This window comes from Phoxinus phoxinus (assembly GCF_949152265.1).
Source record: "Phoxinus phoxinus genome assembly, chromosome: 22".
Classification (NCBI taxonomy): domain Eukaryota; kingdom Metazoa; phylum Chordata; class Actinopteri; order Cypriniformes; family Leuciscidae; genus Phoxinus; species Phoxinus phoxinus.
Genome location: NC_136897.1, coordinates 4,239,314 through 4,264,372, shown reverse-complemented (window position 1 = coordinate 4,264,372; position 25,059 = coordinate 4,239,314). Strand labels below are relative to the sequence as shown.

Genomic DNA, 25,059 nt, shown 5'->3' with positions numbered 1-25,059 from the left:
AAGTAGAAGTGTTTGACAGATTGAGGACACCTTCACCACCTCACCTCAGCGATCATCTTTCTTGTGCCTTCACAAATTTTTACTCTGAAAACATTAATGATAATATTGTAGCCTACTTTATCATTAAATCATGTAAATAAATCAGTACTCAGTTCAGCGAATCAACTTTGTTATAGCCTAGTTAGCCTATAGTTATTTGGCATTATTATTATTTTTGCAGTTTTTGTTGTTATTGTTGTTGTTGTTATTTGCTTATGCTAAAGCATGTTTGTGTTCACTCACTTGTTCTTGTGCACGTTGTTCTTGTTCAAATGTATTGAAATTGTTTAATTTTCAATTTAATGACTTAGGTCTACATTTTTCTTATTGCACAATCATAAGGCTGTGTCTGTATTTAACATCACACAAGATGGATTAAACAAACAAACCTTCATTTTTATTTTATATTTTAATATTTTCCCCCCTGAGGATAAAATGAGTAATTATAGCCAGTTAACATTATTTTTTATAAAGCCATCAAACTGCAAATTATTAGATTATTGTATTTGTTCATCATGTACAGGTTAGCAACATTAACAGAACATGATAAAACAACTTTTAAATACACTTAAATAAAGTTATCACACAAACACATTAATAAATGCCACATTTAACTCTTTATTTATGTAAAATGAATCTGCACTAAATAAAGAGAGGAATTATGTTCTTTGGCTTGATTGAACATAGTTATTTATATTCGTTAGAATTAATATTCTTCTTTTAATGCCAGCTCTAGTTTTCCTTTTCATATAAAAATGGTTGAAAGTTTTTTAGATAGATTTTCTAACGGAAACAACTTCATGCTCCACAAGTGTGTTAACATCAAATGTCCAGCAAGAGGCGCTGGTCATCTCTAAACCGATGTGCTTCAGCGCTGCGACACACACGAGGATGTGTTGCTATTTGTATTTGTGCAAATATGAATGAAATCTGCTGTCAACGATTTTCTATGAATCATAATTAGGTTTCCAGTGTTGCTAAATTTCCAAACTCCACATGGAATAAGATTAAAGACCAACAATATAAATATAATATCTGATGATTTTTTGGTAATATAGCATACATCTTCCGAAGTGCACCTCCTTTCACTGACCATTTTTTTCTTTTCTTTTTTTTTACATTTCAGGGAAATTTCTCAGTTCATGTTTCGCCTACCTTTCTTTTCCATCATCATAAATAGTCTAAAATGCAATTAGTCTAAGATAAAAAAAAAAAAAAAAAAAAAAAATCAGAACACACTCTTAGAAGAAAAGGTTCTTTTAAGGTTCTATAGGCGCTTCGTATTTGGAACCCCTAAAAGGTTCTATACAGAACCCAAGAAAGGTTCTTTCTTTTCATTATAGAACCTTTTTAGCATAAAAGGTTCTTTGGAGTTGAGTAAATAACCCTATGGTTCTATATAGAAGCCCAATGAACCCTTTTTTTCTAAGAGTGTAGAACCTTTTAGGGGTTCCAAATACGAAGCGCCTATAGAACCTTTTAAGGTTCTATATAGAACCTTTTCTGAGATTTAAATGCAGTAGCCAACAAAAAAATAAATATTAAAATGGCCGCTGTCATCCCTCAAGATATTGAAACTAATGAGAGCTGGATTCATCTGTCAGTACGACACAGAGTCAATATGAGAACGTGTTGGTAATTGTGTGGGTGCAGGTGCCTGTTCTCAGATCAGATCTGAGGCTCTGACAGATGCTCGAGTCCCACAGATGTCAGAGGAGAAGCCTCTCATTAAGGAAAGGGACTGAGCCTGTGTGTAAGAGAGAAAGAAAGACGTGACAACATTCATTCAGAGCTCACAGTCTTATTGATTCAAGTGTCAATTCATCAGTAACTGACCTTTAACTTTAATCTCTGCAGTTACGGTGAAGGCTGTGATCCTCATGGGGCAGTTCGATTCCTCATTCAAACAGAGGCGTAATAAAAAGTTACATGTGCTTCAAAGACAATGCAGATCAGAACCGATTCATTACAGTGTTTTTTCATGATGATGACACACTGCTGTAGACAACAGCCATTAAACACGACACAGACCAGAAGCTTTTAACGATAGCAGACATTAATCACTGATCAGGGGCAATACAAATGACAAAACACAAAACTAATAGGGTATCACAATTGTGTAGGAGAGCAGTAAATCAGCTTTTAAAGTCCCCCTGCAGTCAATAATTTATCCCTTAAAACTCATCTTTGATCACCAAAATGATTAAATGGTTTTTATTTTTAATATAGCTTGAATGTAACTCTACACCCTTGCCTCGTTTAGTACGCGGTATGAATATGCAAATGAGCCCCGCCTCCACTCTCTCACTCAGCTCAGAGATCCACGATCACACGTTGATCTGATTGGTTACAAGATCATTTGTGACGTCAGAAACACCAGCGATTTCAAACCGTGTTTTAGAGACTGTTTTCAAGAGAAAATAAGCTTTATGAATTTGCACATGGTCTGTCTTAAAGCATATTAAAACAACACAGCGCAATTGCGTAAACCACATTAAAAGCTTGATTTTCACCACAGGAGGACTTTAAATGAGGAAAAATGCCTAAGTAACACTTCCCACTGTATCATATTTGATAAGCACATTTCTACAGCTTCTAATGATAAATTTTTTTGATGATCATTTGCTGAGAATGCCTTCTGTCGTCTGATTAATATTCAGTTTGAAAGTCCCCCTTCAGGTCGGGACTTTATTATTACTAATATGAACAGATGCTTTACTTTGTTGTTGTTGAAAAATCGTGAGTATCAAATACTGATCCGTCAGGCTTTTATGATCTCTCAATCATCATTATTGCATTGCATTATGTTTTATATAGAGCTTTGATCATAAAGCATTTAAACATCACAGGCTAGACATTTTTGGCAGATACATAGTGATGACTGATATTTATATGCATTTTATGTAAAGATTACAAGCTATCAGAATTTCATACTTTCTGGCCATACATTTCATGAACTGCATATTTTTGCTCATTTGGGATTCGAGGAAAATCAGGGTGATTTTTCCTCCTGGATTATTATGAGCTCCCTATATTCTCAATATCACGATATAAAGAGCCATAAAAGCCTGATGTATTGCTATGGTACTCAATAAAAATCACATATGCATTAAAACAATCTCTAAAGATTCAATAAACTGTTCCATTTCAAGTCCAGTTGCATGATTATTATTTCATATGTCAGGATTTACACGGCTATAAATGTTAAGCTTTTACTTTAGTACGGTAAACATCTTTGTCACTTTATGTCCAATGCAAAACCAGAAACAAAACCAGTTGAAATCACTCCAGTGGAACACAACATGTTTTGTTGGTGATTTCAGTTACTCTCTCTTTTCCCCTCCTTGTTTTCCGTTTAGTCAATGACATTCTTTAATGAAACTCACCAAACTGAGTGTCTTGAAAATATGAGTCACTCATTGGCTGGAAATAGTCTTCCGCTCCTCGGCCTCTGAATGCGGCTCTTGTCGTCTCCTGAAGCTCTAATTGATCTGGTGTTCATTATGTGTGAGGAGCTGTAAGACACGTCACAGTGTTCCTGCACGACTCAACAGAAGCGGAGAACAGCAGGACCACAGTCTCCAGTCAAACCTTTCAACACCACCAGCTATTTATATACATTCTCCAGAGGACAAGAGTTTGGAAAAGACTTCATTTTTTATTCATATTTAGTTAAGGCATTTCAATACAAAGCATTTCACAACCCACCGTATGACAAAGATCATGTACAATAGAATTTGTTGGGAGCAAACATGCAAAAAAGAAATGACAACAATAAAATGGTCTATTGTGTGTTGCATTAATAAAAATGAAGTAATTTATTTGTGTGTTACAATGTGTATTTTTAATTAATAAATAAATAATAATAATAATAATGGCCATGATATGCTGGTTGGCTGCCAATGCCTCAGATGAAAATAAATAATGATTATTAAAATATATTTTAATATATATATATATATAAAACATTCCCAACATAACTACAGAAATAGGAAGAGAAAAACAACCCCAATCAGTCACTAAACTTCAGGCCATACATGCACAAGTATTCCAGTGAAAACAGTCTCTACAGTATGTTACATGTGGACAGCGCTCGATGTACGTTACAGGGCCCGCGGCGCCAGAGGTCGCGTTCACAATCTTTCCCTGACGGATTTCTAAAGGGCTGTCCGTCACTTTCACAGATTACACTGAGGATCTGTAACGTGTAACTGTAATCCCAGTCCAGTTGGTGGAGAGAGAGAAACAAAGATTAAAATAAAACTGCCAAAATGTGCAAAATCTAATGACAATTGCCTCTCAGTCTCCTTTGGCGAGCACCCAAAAGGATAGTTCACCCCAAAATGACATGTTCTCATCATTTACTCACCCTTATGTTGTTCCAAAGTTCCCCTGTAGTCAATATTTGTATCCCTTAAAACTCACCCTTGATCACCAAAATGAAATATTTAAACGCTTTTTTCCTGTGAAAAAAACTTCTTCATGCCTTAATATAGCTAATATGCAAATTAGCCCCTCCTCCACTCATTCACACCAGCTCTGATTGGTTACAAGGTAGTGTGTGACGTCAGAAACACCAGCGATTTCTAACCGTGTTTTTGAGACTGTCTTTGGTTCACTGCAGTTTTAAGGAGAAAATACTCAGGTGCTGACTTATGAATTTGCACATGGTTTGTCTTAAAGCATATTAAAATCACCACATAGACATATAAACAACATTAAAGGTAGGGTAGGTCAGAATTGTCTAAAAAAACTTTTATTCAAATTTGTTTAAACTGTCTTTATATACCAATACATAATTAAAATGCAAGTACTCTGAAATAGAGAGTATAAAAAACTGAGTTACTCTAGTGTATTTAATCTTCAATAAACACAGCTCATTAATTCCATTCACTCCCACCTAAAAACGGGTGCGCGACTGCGTGCACGTGGGCAGAGACATAGACATGTATAGAAAGGCTAGATGGCTTACCGGCGCTGAGAGCCAATGGGACCCGACGACGTCACACGGCGGCCATCTTAGGACAGGACCGCTCGTCCAGTTATAACATTAAAGTCTATTGTGCATGTAGTGCTGAAATAACTATATTTTGCTCAATTTTCAACCGATTTTCAAACGGCTTGGTGTGTCATAAACGTCAGGGATGTGGCTATTTAACTGCATACTTGTGAAAAATTATAGCCACGGAGTTTATTAAACATCGGCATCAGCACAAATCATAGCCCCGTTAATAAGGTTTGTAATAAACCAAACCGTTTGTAAATCCGTCAAGAATTCAGCAAGTTACGAGCATTTTAGTTGGCGTATGTCACTCACCTTCCGTCCACAGCAGCAGGGAGCAGCAGCGCAGTCTCCTGACCTAAGATGGCCGCCAAGTGACGACACAGCTGACTCCGCCTTGAGCCATCTAGCCTTTCTATACATGTCTATGGGCAGAGCCAGTATTAGCGCGGTAGTCATGGCGACGGAGAGTGACAGTCGCGCAAGCCAATCACTTGTTTCGTCCCGGTAGGAATTAATGAGCTGTGTTTTTTGAAGATTAAATACACTATAGTCACTCAATTTTTATACTCTCTTTTTCAAAGTACTTACATTTTAATTATGTATTGGTATATAAAGACAGTTTAAGCCAATTTGAAAAAAAGTTATTTAGACAATTCTTACCTACACAACCTTTAAAAGCTTGATTTTCACCACAGGGAGACTTTAAAGAAGGTTGGTAAGCAAGCAGTTAATGGCAGCCATTGACTTCCAACCATAATAGGAAAAAATACTATGGAATCAATCCCTGAGGTAATTGTTAACCAAGAGAAGGTTAGAGTGGTATCTGACTTTAAATATGGGAATCATAGACTCACAACTCTCATTTAAAAAGCATACAAAATAGGTTGCCAATATTGTTAAATTTAACCTGGCAAATTTTAAGCACATGAAGGCCGCAAATCTCTTCTTGCATGCGATGATCTTCTCACATTTTTCTTATTGTTTAACTAGCTGGTCGCAAGCCAATAAAACAATATTGCAACCATTGGAGTCACTTTATAAACAGGCATTGGACCGTAAGGGTAATACTAATAGTTATCATCATTGTCACATAATCAAAAAACACAACATGTTTAGCTTTGAAAACTTCAGACGCTTTGCTGATGCCTGTCTTGTCTTTAAGGTACTCCGTGGGCTTGCTCCACCACCACTGTGCCACTTTATAAAACAGAAAGGTAAGGTCAATAGAGTAACCAGAGCAACCGCCAGAGGGGACTAGTTCAATATAGACAAAGTAGGATTGGAAACAGCCTTTTCTGTCAGAGCCACCATTTTTGGGAATAGCCTGCCCACTGAGTTAAGGGAGTGTAATAATCTCTCCTCTTTTACAAAACAGCTTAAATCTCGGATTAGGGACAATTACAATTGTAACCATACACCAAATACTTAAGTCCATGAACATATATTTTTTTATACTGTATTTACTGTGATTAAGTTGAGGTTATAGGTGAGGTGAGCAATATATTGTCTGTTTGAGGGTATGCTCATATTGTTTTAAAATGGATGCTGTATTTATTACATTGTTACTGTATTTATTAAATTTATAGTGTATTTTTATTGACTTTTGTATTTTAGGGTGCCTGTTAAGACCTGGCTAGGGACAACAGATGGAAACTAGCACTTGTAGCTAACTCTGGCAAGTAACTTGTCTGTTGATCAATGAGCATTGTCCCTATAAAATAAAATAAAAATTCATTGTCATCAACTGTTTGATTACCAACATTCTTCCAAACATCTTCTTTTGTGTTCAACAGAAGAAAGAAACTCAAACAGGTTTGGAGCAACATGAGGGTGAGTAAATGATGGAAATAATTAATTTTTTTGTGTGAACTATCCCTTTAAGTCGATGCGCACCAGGAGGAAGAGTTCAGGCATTGAGTTTAAATCACTTTTTTCTTTTTTACATTTTGCTCATACCTATAGGCTATTATAATCTGATTTTGTTGTTGTAATATATTGCGTTGACAAAAGTTCATGTTTTAGTGTCCTCCGCTGGTTGTCACTGCACTAAAAACTGCGTTGTGTGGAAAAGTGTGTGAAAAGTAGGGCTGTGAAACGATGAATCGCATCCAAAATAAAAGTTTGTGTTTACATAATATATGTGTGTGTACTGTGTATAATTATTTTGTATAGATAAATACACACACATGCATGCATATATTTCAGAAATATTTGCATTTATATACAGCATATATATTTTTATATAATTAATATTATATATAAATAGAAATATGTTATATATAAATAACAATTTGTTCTGAAATATATACATGCATGTGTGTATTTATATATACAAAATAATTATACACAGTACACACACATATATTATGTAAACACAAACTCTTATTTTGGATGCGATTCATCGTTTCACAGCCCTAGTGAAAAGTGACAGTCTCTGTTAATCTGATTTCTTAAATAAAAGCTGTATGCTCGTCCTGTAAATTCATGTTTGAAAATGAAAATGTGAACGAAAACAAAAGCTATTAAAAGTCTGAAAATTAAAATGACGGGTAATAATACAATTATGGTGGAATTTTAAATGTCAAACTGACAGACAATGAGAAAGCCTCGCGACCTCTGTGCGTCACGCGCTTCCTGTAATATCCTACATTCGCGCGCTGTCTTTTGAAGTGATGCAATCCTCATGGACGCTGGTCATTTTATTTGCCGAGGACTGTATTTAATGGCTTATCGTACATTCCAGGCATGAACAAAAAGAAATCGATTTCCTTATATCACTTCAAGAAAGGAAAACCAAGAGATCATTTAAAGCAGGCCCATGACTTTGCAGTAAAATGCTCCCTTGATGTTTCAGAGAATGATAACTGACCATGAAAACTAGTTAACTGTAAACTTTTGTAGGTCCATGCAGAAAAACTAAACATCATACCTTATACTCTCAATTCCCAATTCACTCATTCCCATTCACCACGTGTTGAATGTATTCTTGCATTTGAAAATGGTTTAAAAAGCGCTGCTTTGTAAATTATGAATTGTTTTTATCAATGTAAGCATGCGCTGGTTAGATGGATATATTTTATCCGTGTTTTTGTGAAGTTCGTGCCTCAGGACCTTGTGTCGTTTAGCATTTCAGTGCAAACGGTCAGCATTTCAGTGGCATCCAGAGGTTTGGGAGCTTTGCAAATTTAATGCTGATACAAAGCTGTTGTGTTTTGCACACCAATGTTCAAGCAAATGTCACCCCTCCTGTTCTCGACTTCGTTTGAGACACATTAATGCAGTGGAATTTGCATATAACGCATGAATAATATAACGAATTGATATGTGTTTTGTGAAGGAACATTTATGTGGCCTAGTGTAAATGAAATCTGAAATACCGAACTGAATGCGGTCCTCAATATACATGAGTTGTTTGATGAGGCTCACGTCGCTGTCAGACCTCTGACTGTGGGATATGCAAAAAGCTCAAACCTCCTTTGTGTGATTTCTAGATGAACACAGCGCAAATCTCCTCTGTGCTAATTCAGTAGATCCAAGCCTTTTATCAGATATTACAAGCACAATGGCGTCCCTGCCAGTAAAAAGGAATTGATGTCACTGATGTAAAATGACAAAGAACTGATGAACAGTTTGAATAGTGGGATTGCTACTGAAAAAGGTCATTAATTTGAAGGCATTGAAATGGACGAGGACAATTCCGGCGCTTGGTTTAGAGAAACATCAATGGCTCCCAAGATGATCTATGATCCCGCTATGGAGAAACTGCAGCGGTGTAAACATGGACGCTTCTGCTTGTAATGTTTGCCATTCCCCAAGCCAAAAGGAGGCAGTTAGACTAAGTGTGAAATAGTTTTTGTAATTATGTACAAAGTGTGAGTGTTGAAAATATTGAAATATCCTAAAACGCTCGGTTTAGAAAATGTTCCTCATACCGGATTGATTCCTGTGTAATGAAGGTCTATCATTAAATGATATGCATAGTTTAACTGGTTTCTTACTGGCTTTTCCATGGAATCCTTTGGGATAAACGTTTAGCAGCTTTCTGTTAAAGTAACAATATTTCCAATGATTATCTTGAGAGCAGGATATTTATTAATGTGGTATATATGGGGTTTAAAAGTCTCATCATTTATTCAAACTGAAAAAAAGGAATAATTTACTTAAACCGTGAAAATGTAGAATTAAACAAAGCCAGAATATAGTGTGCAATAAATACAAATCGATTCAACTGAAGAAAATCAAGTGATTTCAATCTGAAATAATACAAAAAACATTATTTTGACACTTAAAATGAGGTGGAAAACACAAATAGACACGATGAATGATGAAACAGGACTTTGACGTTTATTAACGTGGTGTATGGTGTGTAAAAATCTGATTATTTATTCAATCTGAAAAAATGGTACTAAAATCGTGAAAATGTAGAATAAAAAAAGCAATAATATAGTGTGCAATAAATACAAACCAATTCAACTGAGGAAAATCAACTGAAAAAAAAAAAATCATGAATTTTAAAATGAGGTGGATAAACACAAAAATAGAATCAAATTATGAAAAATATTAATAATATTTATTAAGGTGGTATACGGTGTGTAAAAATCAGATAATTTATTCAAACCGAAAAAATGGTGATTAAACCGTGAAAATGTAGAATTAAAATATAGTGTGCAATAAATACAAACCAATTTAACTGAAGAAAACTGAAACAACTAAAATAAGAACATTATTATGCGTTTTAAACCGAGGTGGATAAACACACATACAGACAGAATGAAATGCATTGATGAGGGATGGGGGATGAAAAAGGGCAGTGATGTTTTGAGGCTCTATGGTTGGCAGGAATACATCTATAATGCTCATGGTTATTATATCCAGACGGCCTGTAATGCTCCTCCACTCAGCCTGTGCTGGCGGAGCACAGATACATCAGGCACTCTTATTTGATTAAAAGCCTCTTGACAAAATTGAGTTGGTGAATGAACTCCGGTTGAGTGTGTGACACCATTCTGAGCTCATTTCTGCCGAGAGAGGACGCGTGTCGCTGAGCCGCACGTATAGGGTCCAGCACAACGGCATTAGTGAGAGAAGTGCAGCATAACTTACTGATGCAGGTTATGCTCCTATATTGACTTTTGACAGGTGTTCTGTGTGGAATTGTGGGAAAAAAGTCGAGGCTCATTGGAAAAACGTGCCAGTGGTGACATTTCTGAAAACCGATATTGCGTCCTGCACATCTTGTCAGACTTTCAAGGTGAGAGTGGCGCTAAAAGTGTGTTCAGTTTTCTCTGAAAGATGAACGTGAATCTGGCAATGTTTTATTGTTGTAATGTTCGGTGTGTGGCGCTAGAAGATGAATTCTCTATCGAGTTAAAATAACATTACCACTTCCACTAAACATACCCGATAGTGTTAACAAAAGCAAATGTGAGCTAAAAAACGGATTTACTGAAGCAAATGTTATTTTAACTGCTTGAATTTTGAGCTGTTTTATCGTGACTCGTGTTTCACAGGACTCGTACACGAGCAACACTGCACCAGGTGAGCTGACAAATGTGATGCAAACGTTAAAATGTTTCGTGGTCATAACATAATATTCTGCAAGGAGCCGAGCAAAAATAAGCCTTTATTAACTCTTTCCCCGCCAGTTAAAAAAAAAAAGTCAGCCACCACCAGCGTTTTTTGACCATTTTCACAAAAATGTCATGGCCCTCAGAATATCTCTTGTATGAATATCTGAACGTGCAATATATCAAAAGAAAGAACGGAGCCTCTGTTTTTAAACAAACCAAAAAAATATGTGAAGCAATCACATTTCAATCAATTCATAACCATCACGTCGAACAGTGCACATCTAAAGTGTCTCAGCTGAAGGAAATAATCCATTATTTATCGACTTTAATATATATCACCCAATTTTCTTATCGGGCCGATAACATTAACATTAAAAAATAACATATTTCGCCCGATACCGGTATGGTGGCCGATATATCGTGCATCCCTATTCTAGCTTCATGCATTCTTTTTTTATCAACACATGAATGTGGGTTAGTTTCATAAAAAACTAAATTGCGTTTTTGTCAAAGACTACATCCAGATCGGATTCAGAACGATGATCAAAACACAGAAGTAGATCGAGTCCATCAAAAGCTTCAGTCATTAGCCCTTCCTGGGTCGACATTTCATTCATTGTTTTGATTTATATGCTGTTAAATGTTGATGATCGTGTTATTTTACATATATGATTACACATGATATCGCATGTTTCTGCATTTTCTTTGCACGTGTTTTGATCAGGAGATTCTGCACTCTTTCAGAAGATGTAGTAGCGCCCCCTAGCGTATAACAGTGAAAACACGGAAACCGGAACATTCTGTCAATGGCAGGGAAAGAGTTAATCGATAATCTGCCCCTGTAATCATCATTTTCTGTGAAAAGCAGTAAAAGTTGTCGGGTTTTACTGCCTCTAGTGTTCATTTCAGCTGGAAACTGCAGTGATTTCTATGTATCGGTCCGTTTTTTTCTTGTTGAGTTTTGCTAAAATGCAGCGAGAGGCACGTTTTCCCAAAGAGCCTGTGTTGCAACTAGTACATCTCTCATCCCAAAATGATACTTTTCCTAAACCATATAATGGATACTGACAAAGAAGCAAATAACATTTTTCCACAAGCGATGTTTAACATAATAACCCCAAACCGACAGGCCTGACCTGATACGAAATGAAAGTGGTACGAATCTAAAAACGTCACGCACACACTCTAGTATACCGATGTGGAGAACGGTCCAATGTCAGAATAGGGCACACCTGTCCTGGGACACTGAGACGGTCACACACAGGCACAAGTTGAAACCACAAACATCACCCTCCTCCTCCTCCTCCTCTGGCTCTTCATCCTCTTGTCAACTGATCCACAAAATAAGAAACAGTCACAGGCCAAGATATAGATATTTTTAAACAAAACAAACAAAAAAAAGCTGCCCTTGGGTCACACTGTCCTTCCCAGAAAAAAACGGGCAGAAAATTGAAATGGCACGAACAGAAACGCCACTGTACCTCGGAGTGTCTCTGAGAGTTCTGGGAGCGAAACCCTAAAGCTCCGGTTCAGGAGCTCAGATCTGTGTGTGGTGTGTGTGTCCCGGCGGTGTGTATGGTGGCGGCGCTGGATTGGGTTTGATTCCCCGGCTCTTCATGTAAGAAATGAACTGGTCGGGAATCTCGGCCAGGACGTCTTTGGCCAGTCGTGCCATACTCAACACGTGGTTTCCCGTCCGGTCCATGTAATCCCGGAACGGCACAAACTGTGAGGGACGGGAAGCAATGTGAACATTTATACATCCATTCACTAACACAGCGCTTCTTAAACTCGAAGACTCGAAGGCTCCACATATACTCAAAGCTCCTCACAATACTGCTTGTTATTAACAGAAACTGGCAGTGTCGATATATTTAAAGGAACACGCCGACTTTTTGTGACTTCAGCTTATTCCCCGTGTCCCCCAGAGTTAGATAAGTCCATACATACCCTTCTCATCTCTGTGCGTGCCGTAACTCTGTCTGACGCACCCACCGCTAGCCTAGCTTAGCACAAAGACTGGAGGTAAACGGCTCCAGCTAGCATACTACTCCCAATAAGTGAGCAAATCACTCCGCAGAAGTAGCAGTGCTTCGCCTTCTGAGAATATAGTTCCCAGTATGTATATGGTTAGAAGATGACTCATGTGACCTTGTTATTTGTACACGCTGTGACTATACAAATCAACACATGTAAATAGGAAAATGTTGGTGTTATTTTGTCACTTATTGGGAGCAGTATGCTAGCTGGAGCCGTTTACCTCCAGTCTTTGTGCTAAGCTAGGCTAGCGGTGGGTGCGTCAGACAGAGTTACGGCACGCACGGAGATGAGAAGGGTATGTATGGACTTATCTAACTCTGGGGGATACGGGGAATAAGATAAAGTCGCTGTGTTCCTTTAAGATTGTTAGTACAGAAATTGTAAAAGAGTTTGGGAAAATATATATGAACTTTCTCCATGATATTTTGAGCTTTCTATTCATCAAAGAATCCTGAAAACAAAAAAGTTATCACAGTTTCCACAAAAATATTAAGCAGCAAAAACCGCTTTGATAATAATAAGAAACACCAATAATAACGGACAATAACTGAGCAGCAAATCAGCATATTAGAATGATTTCTGAAGGATCATGTGACACTGAAGACTGGAGTAATGATGCTGAAAATTCAGCTTTGATCACAGAAAAAAAAAAACATTTTAAAATATATTTAATTAGAAAACAGTTTTTTTACACTGTAATAATATTTCGCAATATTACTGTTTTTACGGTATTTTTGATAAAAAAAAGAGAGACTTATTTTTTTAAATATTTTTATTATTCCAAACGTTTGGCTAGTAGTATATGATTTAAATTTACTTCTTATTTGTATGCTTTTAGCAATTTAATTAAGTGAGATTATTTTTAAATATTAATATGAATTCTACAAATAAATAAATAATTTATTAATAAATTAATTTAAATAATTTAGTCATTTTACGGTTCACTTGGAATTTTGCTGACGCACTACACTAATACTTCCATCCACCATCCATTCCACAGTTATTCATCCATCCCTCCATTGTTGCCCATCATCCATCACTCCATTTATTCATCCATCTATGAATGGATTGGATGGGTGGGTGGATTGGATGGATGACAGATAGATGCCTTTTTCATCTTCAAACCAACCATCCCCCATTCATTCATTCATCAATGTGTAATACTTCCTTCCAAGATTCAACATCTATCCTTGATTTATTCATCCATCCATCAGAAAAATCCTTCCCCATCCAACCGTCATCCATCCATTCATCCACCCAAATCCAAACCAATCCATCCATCCATCCACCCATCTAATCCCTCCCTCCATCCATCCATCCATCCAATCCCATCCATCCATCCATCCATCAAATCCAATCCATCCATCCATCCATCCATTCATCTATCAAATCCAATCCATCCATCCACCCACTCCAATCCATCCATCCATCCATCCATCATTCCATCCATCCACCCATCCATCCATCCATCCAATCCCTCCATCCATCCATCCATCCATCTATCAAATCCATCCATCCATCCACCCATCAAATCCAATCCAATCCATCCATCAAATCCAATCCAATCCATCCATCCATCCATCCATCCATCCATCAAATCCAATCCAATCCACCCATGCACCCACCCATCCAATCCAATCCAATCCATCCATCAAATCCAATCCAATCCACCCATCAAATCCAATCCAATCCACCGACCCATCCAATCCAATCCACCCATCCATCAAATCCAATCCACCCATCCAATCCACCCACCCATCAAATCAAATCCAATCCATCCAATCCATCCATCAAATCCAATCAAATCAAATCAAATCAAATCCAATCCAATCCAATCCATCCATCGATCCACCCATCAAATCCAATCCAATCCATCCATCAAATCCAATTCATCCACCCATCAAATCCAATCCATCCATCCAATCAAATCCATCCACCCATCAAATTCAATCCATCCATCCATCCATCCATCCATCAAATCCAATCCAATCCAATCCAATCCAATCCAATCCACCCATCCAATCCAATCCAATCCAATCCAATCCAATCCACCCATCAAACCCAATCCAATCCACCCATCAAACCCAATCCATCCATCCATCCATCAAATCCAATCCAATCCATCCATCCAATTCATCCATCCATCCATCTATCAAATCCAATCCAATCCAATCCAATCCAATCCACCCATCAAACCCAATCCATTCATCCATCCATCAAATCCAATCCAATCCATCCATCCAATTCATCCATCCATCCATCTATCAAATCCAATCCAATCCAATCCATCCATCCATCCATCCATCCATCCATCCATCCATCCATCATCACATCACATTATCTCTTCTCTGGTATCCTTTCGTCCTGCATTAAACAAATGAAAGAGCTCCACTAGAGTGAATTCTCTTCACTTTTCTAGCTGTCTGTGACTCAGTAGCCAGAGATATTTGTATTACTACTAATGACAGGTTGCATTCACAGGGGACCTGCATAATGAATTGCTTTATAATAATGTGGGTTATGGTGTGGAGCGGTTACACGAGGGCTCGACTCCACAGTGACTGAATTAGTAATTAAAATTCTCATGCTTAATGGATTTGATTGCTGAAAGAAAGAGACAAAGGGCGACAGGTCACAGCTATTAAAAACCCAAGAGTTAACATAACACGCTTGCAGTTCAAACAAGCTTAAAAAAGTAGACTGCTACTGGTGTCACCTGAACAATGTCTCGCTCTGCTAATTTCCCTCTTGAGGAGATCCTGATGTCATCACCATCCAACTCAACCATCGCTGTGGGAAAAGACAGGAAGTTTAAGTCAATCATTGGACTTGCGTTGATGCATTGAAGGATTCAATGTTACACTTTATTTTCATGAGGAAAAAGGTAATGGTTTTGGAATGACACAAAAGTGTGTAAATAAATAATGACAAAATCCTCATTTTTGGGTGAAATATTCCTGTTATTGTGTGCATAGTGATGAATTCAGTTGTAAAGGTCATTTCAGGAGTCTCAAAACTACTACGGTCATCATTTCCTTCATCATCTCGAACTGCTTTGACACCAGCTGAATGTAATTGGTCTAGAATGGACAGAGAGATTTCCATTACGGACTCCTCAAACAACCAGTGTTGTAATGTAACGGAGTACAAATACTTCGTTACTGTACTTAAGTAGAAATTTCACGTATCTGTACTTTACTTCGCTATTTAAATTTATGTCAACTTTTACTTTTACTTCACTACATTTCCTAGATAAAATGTATACTTTTACTCCGCTACATTTCCACTAAGCATCTTCGTTACTCGTTACTACAAAATAAAATCAGAAGAAATGTGGGTTTGAGGTTTGGCGAATCACTGCTCCTAGATTGCATGACGCACGCTCTATTTCAGCGTCAAGCTTGTTTGTTGCCATGGAAGCGCGAGCCGCGGCCGCGCGCGAATCCCAACGCGACGCTTCACGAGATAAGATGCAAGTGGCTAAACTAAACCGCTGATTTACGATAGAAGTTTTAAACGACCGACATAAATAATCAGTTTGCAAAGCTCATCTTCGGTAAGGGGAGATTTACAGGTAAAGATAAAGAGACTGAGGGAAGAAGAACGAGAGATGGAGATGAGAAAGGAGAGCAGGTAGAGCAATAGCCTTTTGCATACTGTGCCCAGAATGAGAATAACTTTATTACAATGGATTCCTATTTAACACAGATATACATATGTTTTTTGCCAATGACAGTGGAAAAATAATATGCCCCCGAACGCCCTAGCAAGATCACTTTTGGGACCTCTGTATTTATAAAACCCTGTGTACGGCTATTGCACTGAATATAAAATTATATTTTTGAAAAATACAATGAATTATAAGGCTGTACAGAACAGTGCACTATTGCAGACTGATTTTTTCTTAGTAGAGCAGCTAACTGAAAGTAGGCCTACATGCAGTGCGAGATAAACGATAACACAAGTACAGTAGGCTACAGGCTACAAAACACAAACAACAGCAGGTTGTACCAGTTAATAGTATGCCTAGTATAAGAAATCCACAATAAAGTTCACAATCAAAGTTAACCGCTTGCTTAAAAAAATAAAAAAAACTTTTTACTTTTACTTAAAATACTTAAGTACATTAAATATCAGAAAATTACTTTTCATACTTAAGTACAGTATAAATCAGATACTTTAAGACTTTTACTTAAGTAATATTCTAAAAGGTAACTTTTACTTCTACCAAAGTCTTTTTCTAGTACCATACTTGTACTTTTACTCAAGTATTGCTTTCTAGTACTTTATACAACACTGCAAACAACAGATCTCTCCACATGACCTGCTCACCTCATCCGATGGGAGCTCGTCTTCACCCTCTTGAGCGCGTGAGCTACAGGATGTGGTTATTCTCGGAGGAAGCTCCATTTCAATATTGATTAAAGTCTCTCTCGACTTCCCAAGTCGTCCAACGGATCATTACATGCCCCTGACATGATAGTATGTGCTTATTTCCCATGCAATATATCTGATAATGACTCTGTGATTAGCCCACACCAGCCCTGTTTAAGCGATCTCCTGATTACATGTACTGCGCACACAGCTCTGAACGAGAAAAACAACCGTGGTAATTGCTATCAGCTGGGTTTAAGTAAAATTAAAGATTTGAGTTATTGGCTTTGATTAAGCTTTTTGTTTTATTTTATAATGCATGGGGGGAAAAAATAATTACCTAGGAATGTTGATGAAAGTAAATGAAACTAGAGCTCTCCAATGATTGAAAAATAATTAAATAAATTACATGACAAGGTGATTAATTAAAGGTAGGGTAGGTCAGAATTGTCTAAAAAAAACTTTTATTCAAATTTGTTTAAACTGTCTTTATATACCAATACATAATTAAAATGCAAGTACTCTGAAATAGAGAGTATAAAAAACCGAGTGACTCTATGTCACAATGTCTGGGTGATGTCTCCTGGGTAGCCACTAGAGGTCCTTTTCCCCACAGGTGTCAGTCACTATTGGACTACAATTCCCATCACCCTTGTCGGACTCGTTATTCATTATCACTCTCAGCTGTTCTCACTCACCCTATTAGTGTCTGTCTATTTATACCCTGTCTGTTTAATCACTTGTTCTGGAATCCTTGTATGTTGTCACCCGCTTCCCAGAGTCTGTCTTGGTTTGTTTTATTGTTTATTTCTAGTTTTGGACTGCTTTCATGGACCTTGACCTTTTGCCTGTTCCTGGATTTATGATTACGGACTACCCAATAAAGCTGCACTTGGACTATCACCTTTTGTGTGCGTGCCGTGACAGAAGGATTCCAGAAACATGGATAGATCCAGCAGTATGGGTTTTCGTATCCGTCCCCCAACCACTGAGAAGGAGAGGAGGGGAAGATTCAGTAATATAACAGCCCTACGTCAGCAGGGCCGGACGGTGGGTTGCCTGTCTCAGGCATTTTGGACGCTCTCAAGAGGCATGGGTTATAATGAGGCTACCCTCAAGGATATTTTTAACATCTGCCTGGATGATCCTTTGCCTCGATGGGAGATGGAAGGGCTGGAGATCCTGGATTTTTGGGGTTTTACCAGTTACCTTGTACATCGGAGCCAGTGGGATGTACCAGAGCCTCGCCATGCCGACGCCACCCCGAGCCCGGTGGTCCCTGTTCCAGTGGTCCCGAGTCCGGTGGTCCCAGTTCCGGTGGTCCCAAGTCCGGTGGTCCGGAGACGGAGGAGGGGGAGAAAGGTCTCCTCAACCCCAGTTCCGGTGGTCCCGAGTCCGGTGGTCCCAGTTCCGGTGGTCCCGAGTCCGGTGGTCCCAGTTCCGGTGGTCCCGAGTCCGGTGGTCCCAGTTCCGGTGGTCCCGAGTCCGGTGATCCCAGTTCCGGTGGTTCCGAGTCCGGTGGTCCCAGTTCCGGTGGTCCCTAGTCCGGGGGTCCGGAGACGGAGGAGGAGGAGAAAGGTCTCCTCAACGACTTGTCCGGTGGCTCCTAACTCAGAGACCATCCCGGAGGTGACTGCCATCCCTGACGCGCGGTCCAGGCATCCTGCTCTGCCGGCCCCGTCCGAGCTGCTCGCCCTGCCGGCCCCGCCCGAGCTGCTCGCCCTGCCGGCCCCGCCCGAGCTGCTCGCCCTGCCGGCCCCGCCCGAGCTGCTCGCCCTGCCGGCCCCGCCCGAGCTGCTCGCCCTGCCGGCCCCGCCCGAGCTGCTCGCCCTGCCGGCCCCGCCCGAGCTGCTCGCCCTGCCGGCCCCGCCCGAGCTGCTCGCCCTGCCGGCCCCGCCCGAGCTGCTCGCCCTGCCGGCCCCGCCCGAGCTGCTCGCCCTGCCGGCCCCGCCCGAGCTGCTCGCCCTGCCGGCCCCGCCCGAGCTGCTCGCCCTGCCGGCCCCGCCCGAGCTGCTCGCCCTGCCGGCCCCGCCCGAGCTGCTCGCCCTGCCGGCCCCCACCCCTCCCCCTGATCCTCCACCCCTCCCCCTGATCCTCCACCATTCCACCTCCCGCCTGGACTCTTGTTTTGTTTGTTTTTTGTGGGTCTTGGAGCGTCTGGTAGCCGCTCCGTAGAGGGGAGGTTATGTCACAATGTCTGGGTGATGTCCCCTGGGTAGCCACAAGAGGTCCTTTTCCCCACAGGTGTCAGTCACTATTGGACTACAATTCCCATCACCCTTGTCGGACTCGTTATTCATTATCACTCTCAGCTGTTCTCACTCACCCTATTAGTGTCTGTCTATTTATACCCTGTCTGTTTAATCACTTGTTCTGGAATCCTTGTATGTTGTCACCCGCTTCCCAGAGTCTGTCTTGGTTTGTTTTATTGTTTATTTCTAGTTTTGGACTGCTTTCATGGACCTTGACCTTTTGCCTGTTCCTGGATTTATGATTACGGACTACCCAATAAAGCTGCACTTGGACTATCACCTTTTGTGTGCGTGCCGTGACACTCTAGTGTATTTAATCTTCAATAAACACAGCTCATTAATTCCATTCACTCCCACCTAAAAACGGGTGCGCGTCATGGCGACGGAGAGTGACAGTCGCGCAAGCCAATCACTTGTTTCGTCCCGAATGGAAATAATGAGCTGTGTTTAATGAAGATTAAACGGTCTAGAGTCACTCGATTTTTATACTCTTTTAATCAGAGTACTTACATTTTAATTATGCATTGATATATATAGAAAGTTTAATCAAATTTGGTAAAAAGTTTTTATATAAATCCTACCTACCCTACCTTTAATCAGATGAATTAAAATAATAATAATTTTACGTCATATTACTGTGGGAGACCAGTTTATAATTACAATATTTTTTTAATAATTGATTGTATTACACACTTACCATCAAATTCAGCCTGTCCAACTCCGACAATAATGATGGACATGGGAAGCTTGGCAGCCTGATGGCAAAAAACACACACACATTTACACACCTTTTTAAACGATACATTGGGCCTTGTTTATGAAACACAAGCAGAATTAATAAATGTTTAAAAAGTAAGATAGATAGATAGATAGACTGACTGATATATATATATATATAGATAGATAGATAGATAGATAGATAGATAGATAGACTGACTGATATATATATATAGATAGATAGATAGATAGATAGATAGACTGACTGATAGACTGACTGATAGATAGACTGACTGATATATATATATATATAGACTGACTGACTGATAGATAAGACTGATAGATAGATAGATAGATAGATAGACTGACTGATAGATAGACTGATAGATAGACTGACTGATAGATAGACATAGATAGATAGATAGATAGACTGACATATATAGATATAGATAGACTGACTGATAGATAGACTGATAGATAGACTGACTGATAGATAGACTGATAGATAGACTGACTGATAGATAGACTGACTGATAGATAGACTGACATATATATATATATATAGATAGATAGACTGACTGATAGATAGACTGACATATATATATATATATATAGATAGACTGACTGATAGATAGACTGATAGATAGACTGACTGATAGATAGATAGATAGACTGACTGATATATATATATATATAGATAGACTGACTGATAGCAATAAATCCATACTTTAGACATTAAAATTGTGCACCGCCATAACATTGTAAATGTAAAAAATGGCAATAAACCATAAAAAGTATTATGTGTAAAAACATGAGTCGTATGATACACGTATGTAATAACCAGGGATGTGATTGTGCGAGTGAAAAAAAAGCAGGAATATTTTTTAAGACCCAGCGTGAAGCACTTTCTGCTTTTTAAACTCCTAAATCAGCCATTTACTGCATTAACTACCAGGAACTGTGAAGAGTGACACATGGAAATATATTTAACCGCTATAACTTACTTCTGGCAAAACATTTTATGACTGATCTGCATGATTTACGTGGGTCACGATTTTAGGCTGAAATAGGCTAACCGCAAATCACATCCCTGATCAAATCAAATCTAATTTAAAGATAAATAAAACATGCATAACACTAGCTGCAATACAATGAATATTTACAATCTCATTTTGTTTTAGAGTTTGTATGAGAGCATAAAAAATGACTCATGGGAGACTTTGATTGGATTTTTTTGCCACTTACTATCAAAATTTTGACATTTGGGCATGAACATTCAACCAACGACCTATGTTTCCAAACTTCCTACGGTGGTTTTGTCTCGATCGGTCTAACGGTTTCGAAGATATGTTTTTTTTAAGCACTAAATCAAAACGCTACACAAACAGTAAGGCGAAACCTAGCATGTTTGATATTGTTGAACTCGGCAAGGATTCAGGAACCTAAGGAGATGACTCGTCTGACAATAAGTCAACCACACCTAAGCATTTGAAAAATGTATTTTACCACTGGTTCGAAACTTCTCAGGCTCCTTCAGGGCATCGTACTGATAAACCATACCGAGTTTCGTAGGGAAAATTAGATATTAGTCGACTCGCAGCACTTTCAGTGCTTGGCCCCTAACAAAATGTCAGGAACTAACAAAATTCAATTCAATCAGCATTATCATTGAATGCAACAGTTGGTGTCGGGCTATTTCCAGTGGTGGAACCAAATGCTGTAGAAAGTTCTAGAAGGCGAGCAGGAGGAGAAGGAGGCGGGGCCAGTCTGATCGCCATGGCACCAGCTTCTCTCCGACTCCCACTACAGACACTTCATCATGGATAATTGAGAATATTACAAGCAAACATTCATCATCTCATACACAGCGCACTCACTGACGCTTTGCATCATTTATGTGCCCTATTTGATTATGGGCTAGTATGGTTTCAGGGTGACTATTTGCACAGAGAGGTCTAAATATCACAGCTATTTACACCACAACAGCCAGACAAAATCACATCTGAACCCACTTCAGCCCGCTGTGCAGATGAAAATAAACCCCTAGCAATGGCTGGCAGAAAAACAAATACTTGAAGAGTGAGCAGAGTACTCTTCTCCTTCAAGAGATTTTTCGGTAATGTAATTATAGTATATTACAGCTAACATGACCAAACACAGTTATTAGCTTGTTAGGATAGCATGGCCAGAATGAAAGTGCATCTCACACACTTATGCTATGCCGTTTTATAGTAGAGTGTTCACACTGAGAAGTCAAAAAAAGAAAAAGTGCACATTAAATACCCGGATGATGCGCTTATTTAACCGAATAAAGCAAAATGTGGAATATTGGACACTTCGTAGGCTACTGAACTGTCGTAGCGGAGGAGGATGCTGAATGACAACATAACCGTATAAAAGTCATTCACCACTGTAAAACATTTTAGGATCAGTACGTCATGGCAACTGATGTTTTTTCATGATTTAACTCATCAAAATAATTTAAGCAATTTAAATAATTTTTTATAAGTGAGGCTATACAAGATTAAACAAATTTTTTTCCAGTCGATTAATATAATTTAAGTTGAATGACTTGTATAACCAAGTTGATTCTACTTGAAAAATTAAGGCGGCAACTGAACTCAAGTTTTTAAGTTGAAATCAATGAAAACAAAGTGCATAGTGTATTGTGTGTCAGAGTTTCTCTTCCTGAGGGGGATTTCGATTTACGTGTAAAATAAAGCCTGTGGTAAACACAACATTTTGTTCTACAATGTAAATCACACACCATAAGCTCCTTTCACACATACAGTCTTTACTGGTAACTTCATGAACAGGACCATTTCAAAAATACCGGTAAATTGGACCGTCAATTTACCAGTAAGGAAAGTTGTAACATTACCATTAAATTACCAGTAATGTGCTCTGTGTGAACTTTGGGCCAATTCTAAAGACTTATGAAGATTACGTGATTACTCTGATTTTTTATAGTTTTTCTATTTAAATATGCTCTACATGTAAATGATCATCTTTGACCGTTGCACCATGTCTCGCAGCTTTTTCAGCGGGTCGCGCTCGAGACTATTATGCGCATCTCGTGTTTTTAAGAGCAAACACGCGTTCTGTTTGATCATCTGTTATGACTTTCAGTCAGATATCAAATTGAACAGATACTGAAACTAAAGTGCTTCTCATGCGGATGAATGAAGACAATGGAGCGGCATTTAAAGATAATTTCTGATGACTGACATCACAAAATTTACCGTAAAGTCATTCTGGTATTTTTACGGTAATTTACCGGCATTTCTGCATGTGTGAAAATGTACATTTTGAAGCAGCTATGTCTATTTTTGAAAACATATGTTTTTAATAAGTAACTAGATGATGCAATAGAATGGTGCAATAAGTCACACTTAATTTGAAATACCAATAAGTCCAAAGAAATGTCCATAGATTTTAGAAAGTCACAGCAACCCACCAACAATTTTATCAATGGGGAGATTATTCAGGTTGTTACAAACTATAAATACCTTGGCATTGTACTGGACAACAAGCTTAAATGGGACTCATGGACTAATCTTTTGCACACTAAGACACACCAAAGAATGTACTTTTTAAAGAAAACTGCTTGTTATTAATGTCAATAACAAAATGCCTCAAATGTTTTATACTGCTTTTATTGAAAGTGTTTTTAACTTGCTGTATTATCTGTTGGTTCGGAAATGCCACTGAATCACAGAAAAAGATCATCAGAAAAACAGTTACTACTGCCAGCAAGTTACTCTGGATAACATTACCGAGCATTGAACACATTTACAAAGACAGAATGGTGAGAAAGGCCAATAACATTGTATGTGATTACACACACCCGTTGGCATCTCATTTTAAATTACTGCCATCTAGGCGTCATTTCTACCCACCCCTTATGACCAAGAACAGATCCAAATTTTATTTTGTACCACAAGCCATAAAAGTCTTAAATCAGTCAAAATAAGCAAGATGTGCGGCTGGCCTGGTCAGACCCAAGGGTGTATAGTGTATTGCATTGTATTGTATTTGTTTGTGTCATATGTCTGATGTTTTGTCATGAAGTGCTTTGCGACTGCGCCGCAAACCCAATTGACCCTTCGCAGGGAGCTTGATTGACAGGTGATCTGACCAATAATACGTCGCCATCCACCATTTTGTCCGACAAAGCAGTCAGGAGAGTTAGTAGATTAACATTGGAGGATTTGAACTTGAGAAGCGGAGTGTACTGACGTCTTTCCGCGGTTAAAACAACATTCCTTCTGATGTTCATTCATGTTTATTTGATGCTATAAATGAACTAGAAGGAAGAGATGATCGGTTCACGAGCAGCTTTAACTGATGCTCTACAGCGATCTGTCAGACACATTAAAGAGCCACAAAACGCTATATATTGTTTAAATTTCTAAAAAAAAAAAGACCAAATTTGAAAGGTGAGACTTTGTTTAATTTGTTTAATATCAAAAGTAACTGGTCAATTGACCGTTCGCAAAGACCCGCCCCTCTTAGTTACTGTCGCTATGTCCGACAAGCTACGCCGCTCACACACACTCCATGTTCTCACGCAGTGAAAAATACATTGCGGAGCAGAGAGACACTGACAGACAGGACAGACCAGCTTACTTTTCGGTTACTTTTGATATTAAACATATGAAACAAAGTCTTACCTTTCAAATTTGGTCATTTTTTAAAATAATTGTAAACAATAAATACCGTTTTTGTGGGTCTTTAATGTGTCTGACAGATCGCTGTAGAGCCTCAGTTAAAGCTGCTCGTGAACCGATCATCTCTTCCTACTAGTTCATTTATAGCATCAAATAAACATGAATGAACATTAGGAGGAATGTTGTTTTAACCGCGGAAAGACGTCAGTACACTGGGTGCATATCCTAAAAGGTTGAAAACCCCTGATTTAGACCACAGTGCCAAAGGTATATGTATCGGCTCAGCCACAAAACATGTCCTCACTGCTGCAAACACCCAAATGGTCTATAGGTGAGCTGCAATAAAATGTTGTGATGGACACGATACCGAACAGGAAGGCAGTGTGGTTGAA

General features: G+C 38.7%; 1 protein-coding gene across 3 annotated transcripts in view; it reads right to left on the bottom strand.

The window, feature by feature from the left end:
- Positions 1–9,367: 9,367 nt before the first annotated feature.
- cpne5b (copine Vb) overlaps positions 9,368–25,059 on the bottom strand; it is a 204,357-nt gene continuing 188,665 nt past the window's right edge. For 2 of the 3 annotated variants that reach the window (XM_079597705.1, XM_079597706.1), the window contains exons 19-21: positions 19,978–20,035; positions 15,371–15,444; positions 9,370–12,340 (exon numbers count right to left, since the gene is read on the bottom strand). In XM_079597705.1, the coding sequence (XP_079453831.1) occupies positions 12,152–12,340; positions 15,371–15,444; positions 19,978–20,035 (321 nt within the window). In that variant the 3' untranslated portion in view covers positions 9,370–12,151. Of the gene's footprint in view, positions 12,341–15,370; positions 15,445–19,977; positions 20,036–25,059 lie in introns of all 3 variants that reach the window. The other variant, XM_079597707.1, reaches the window with a different exon arrangement.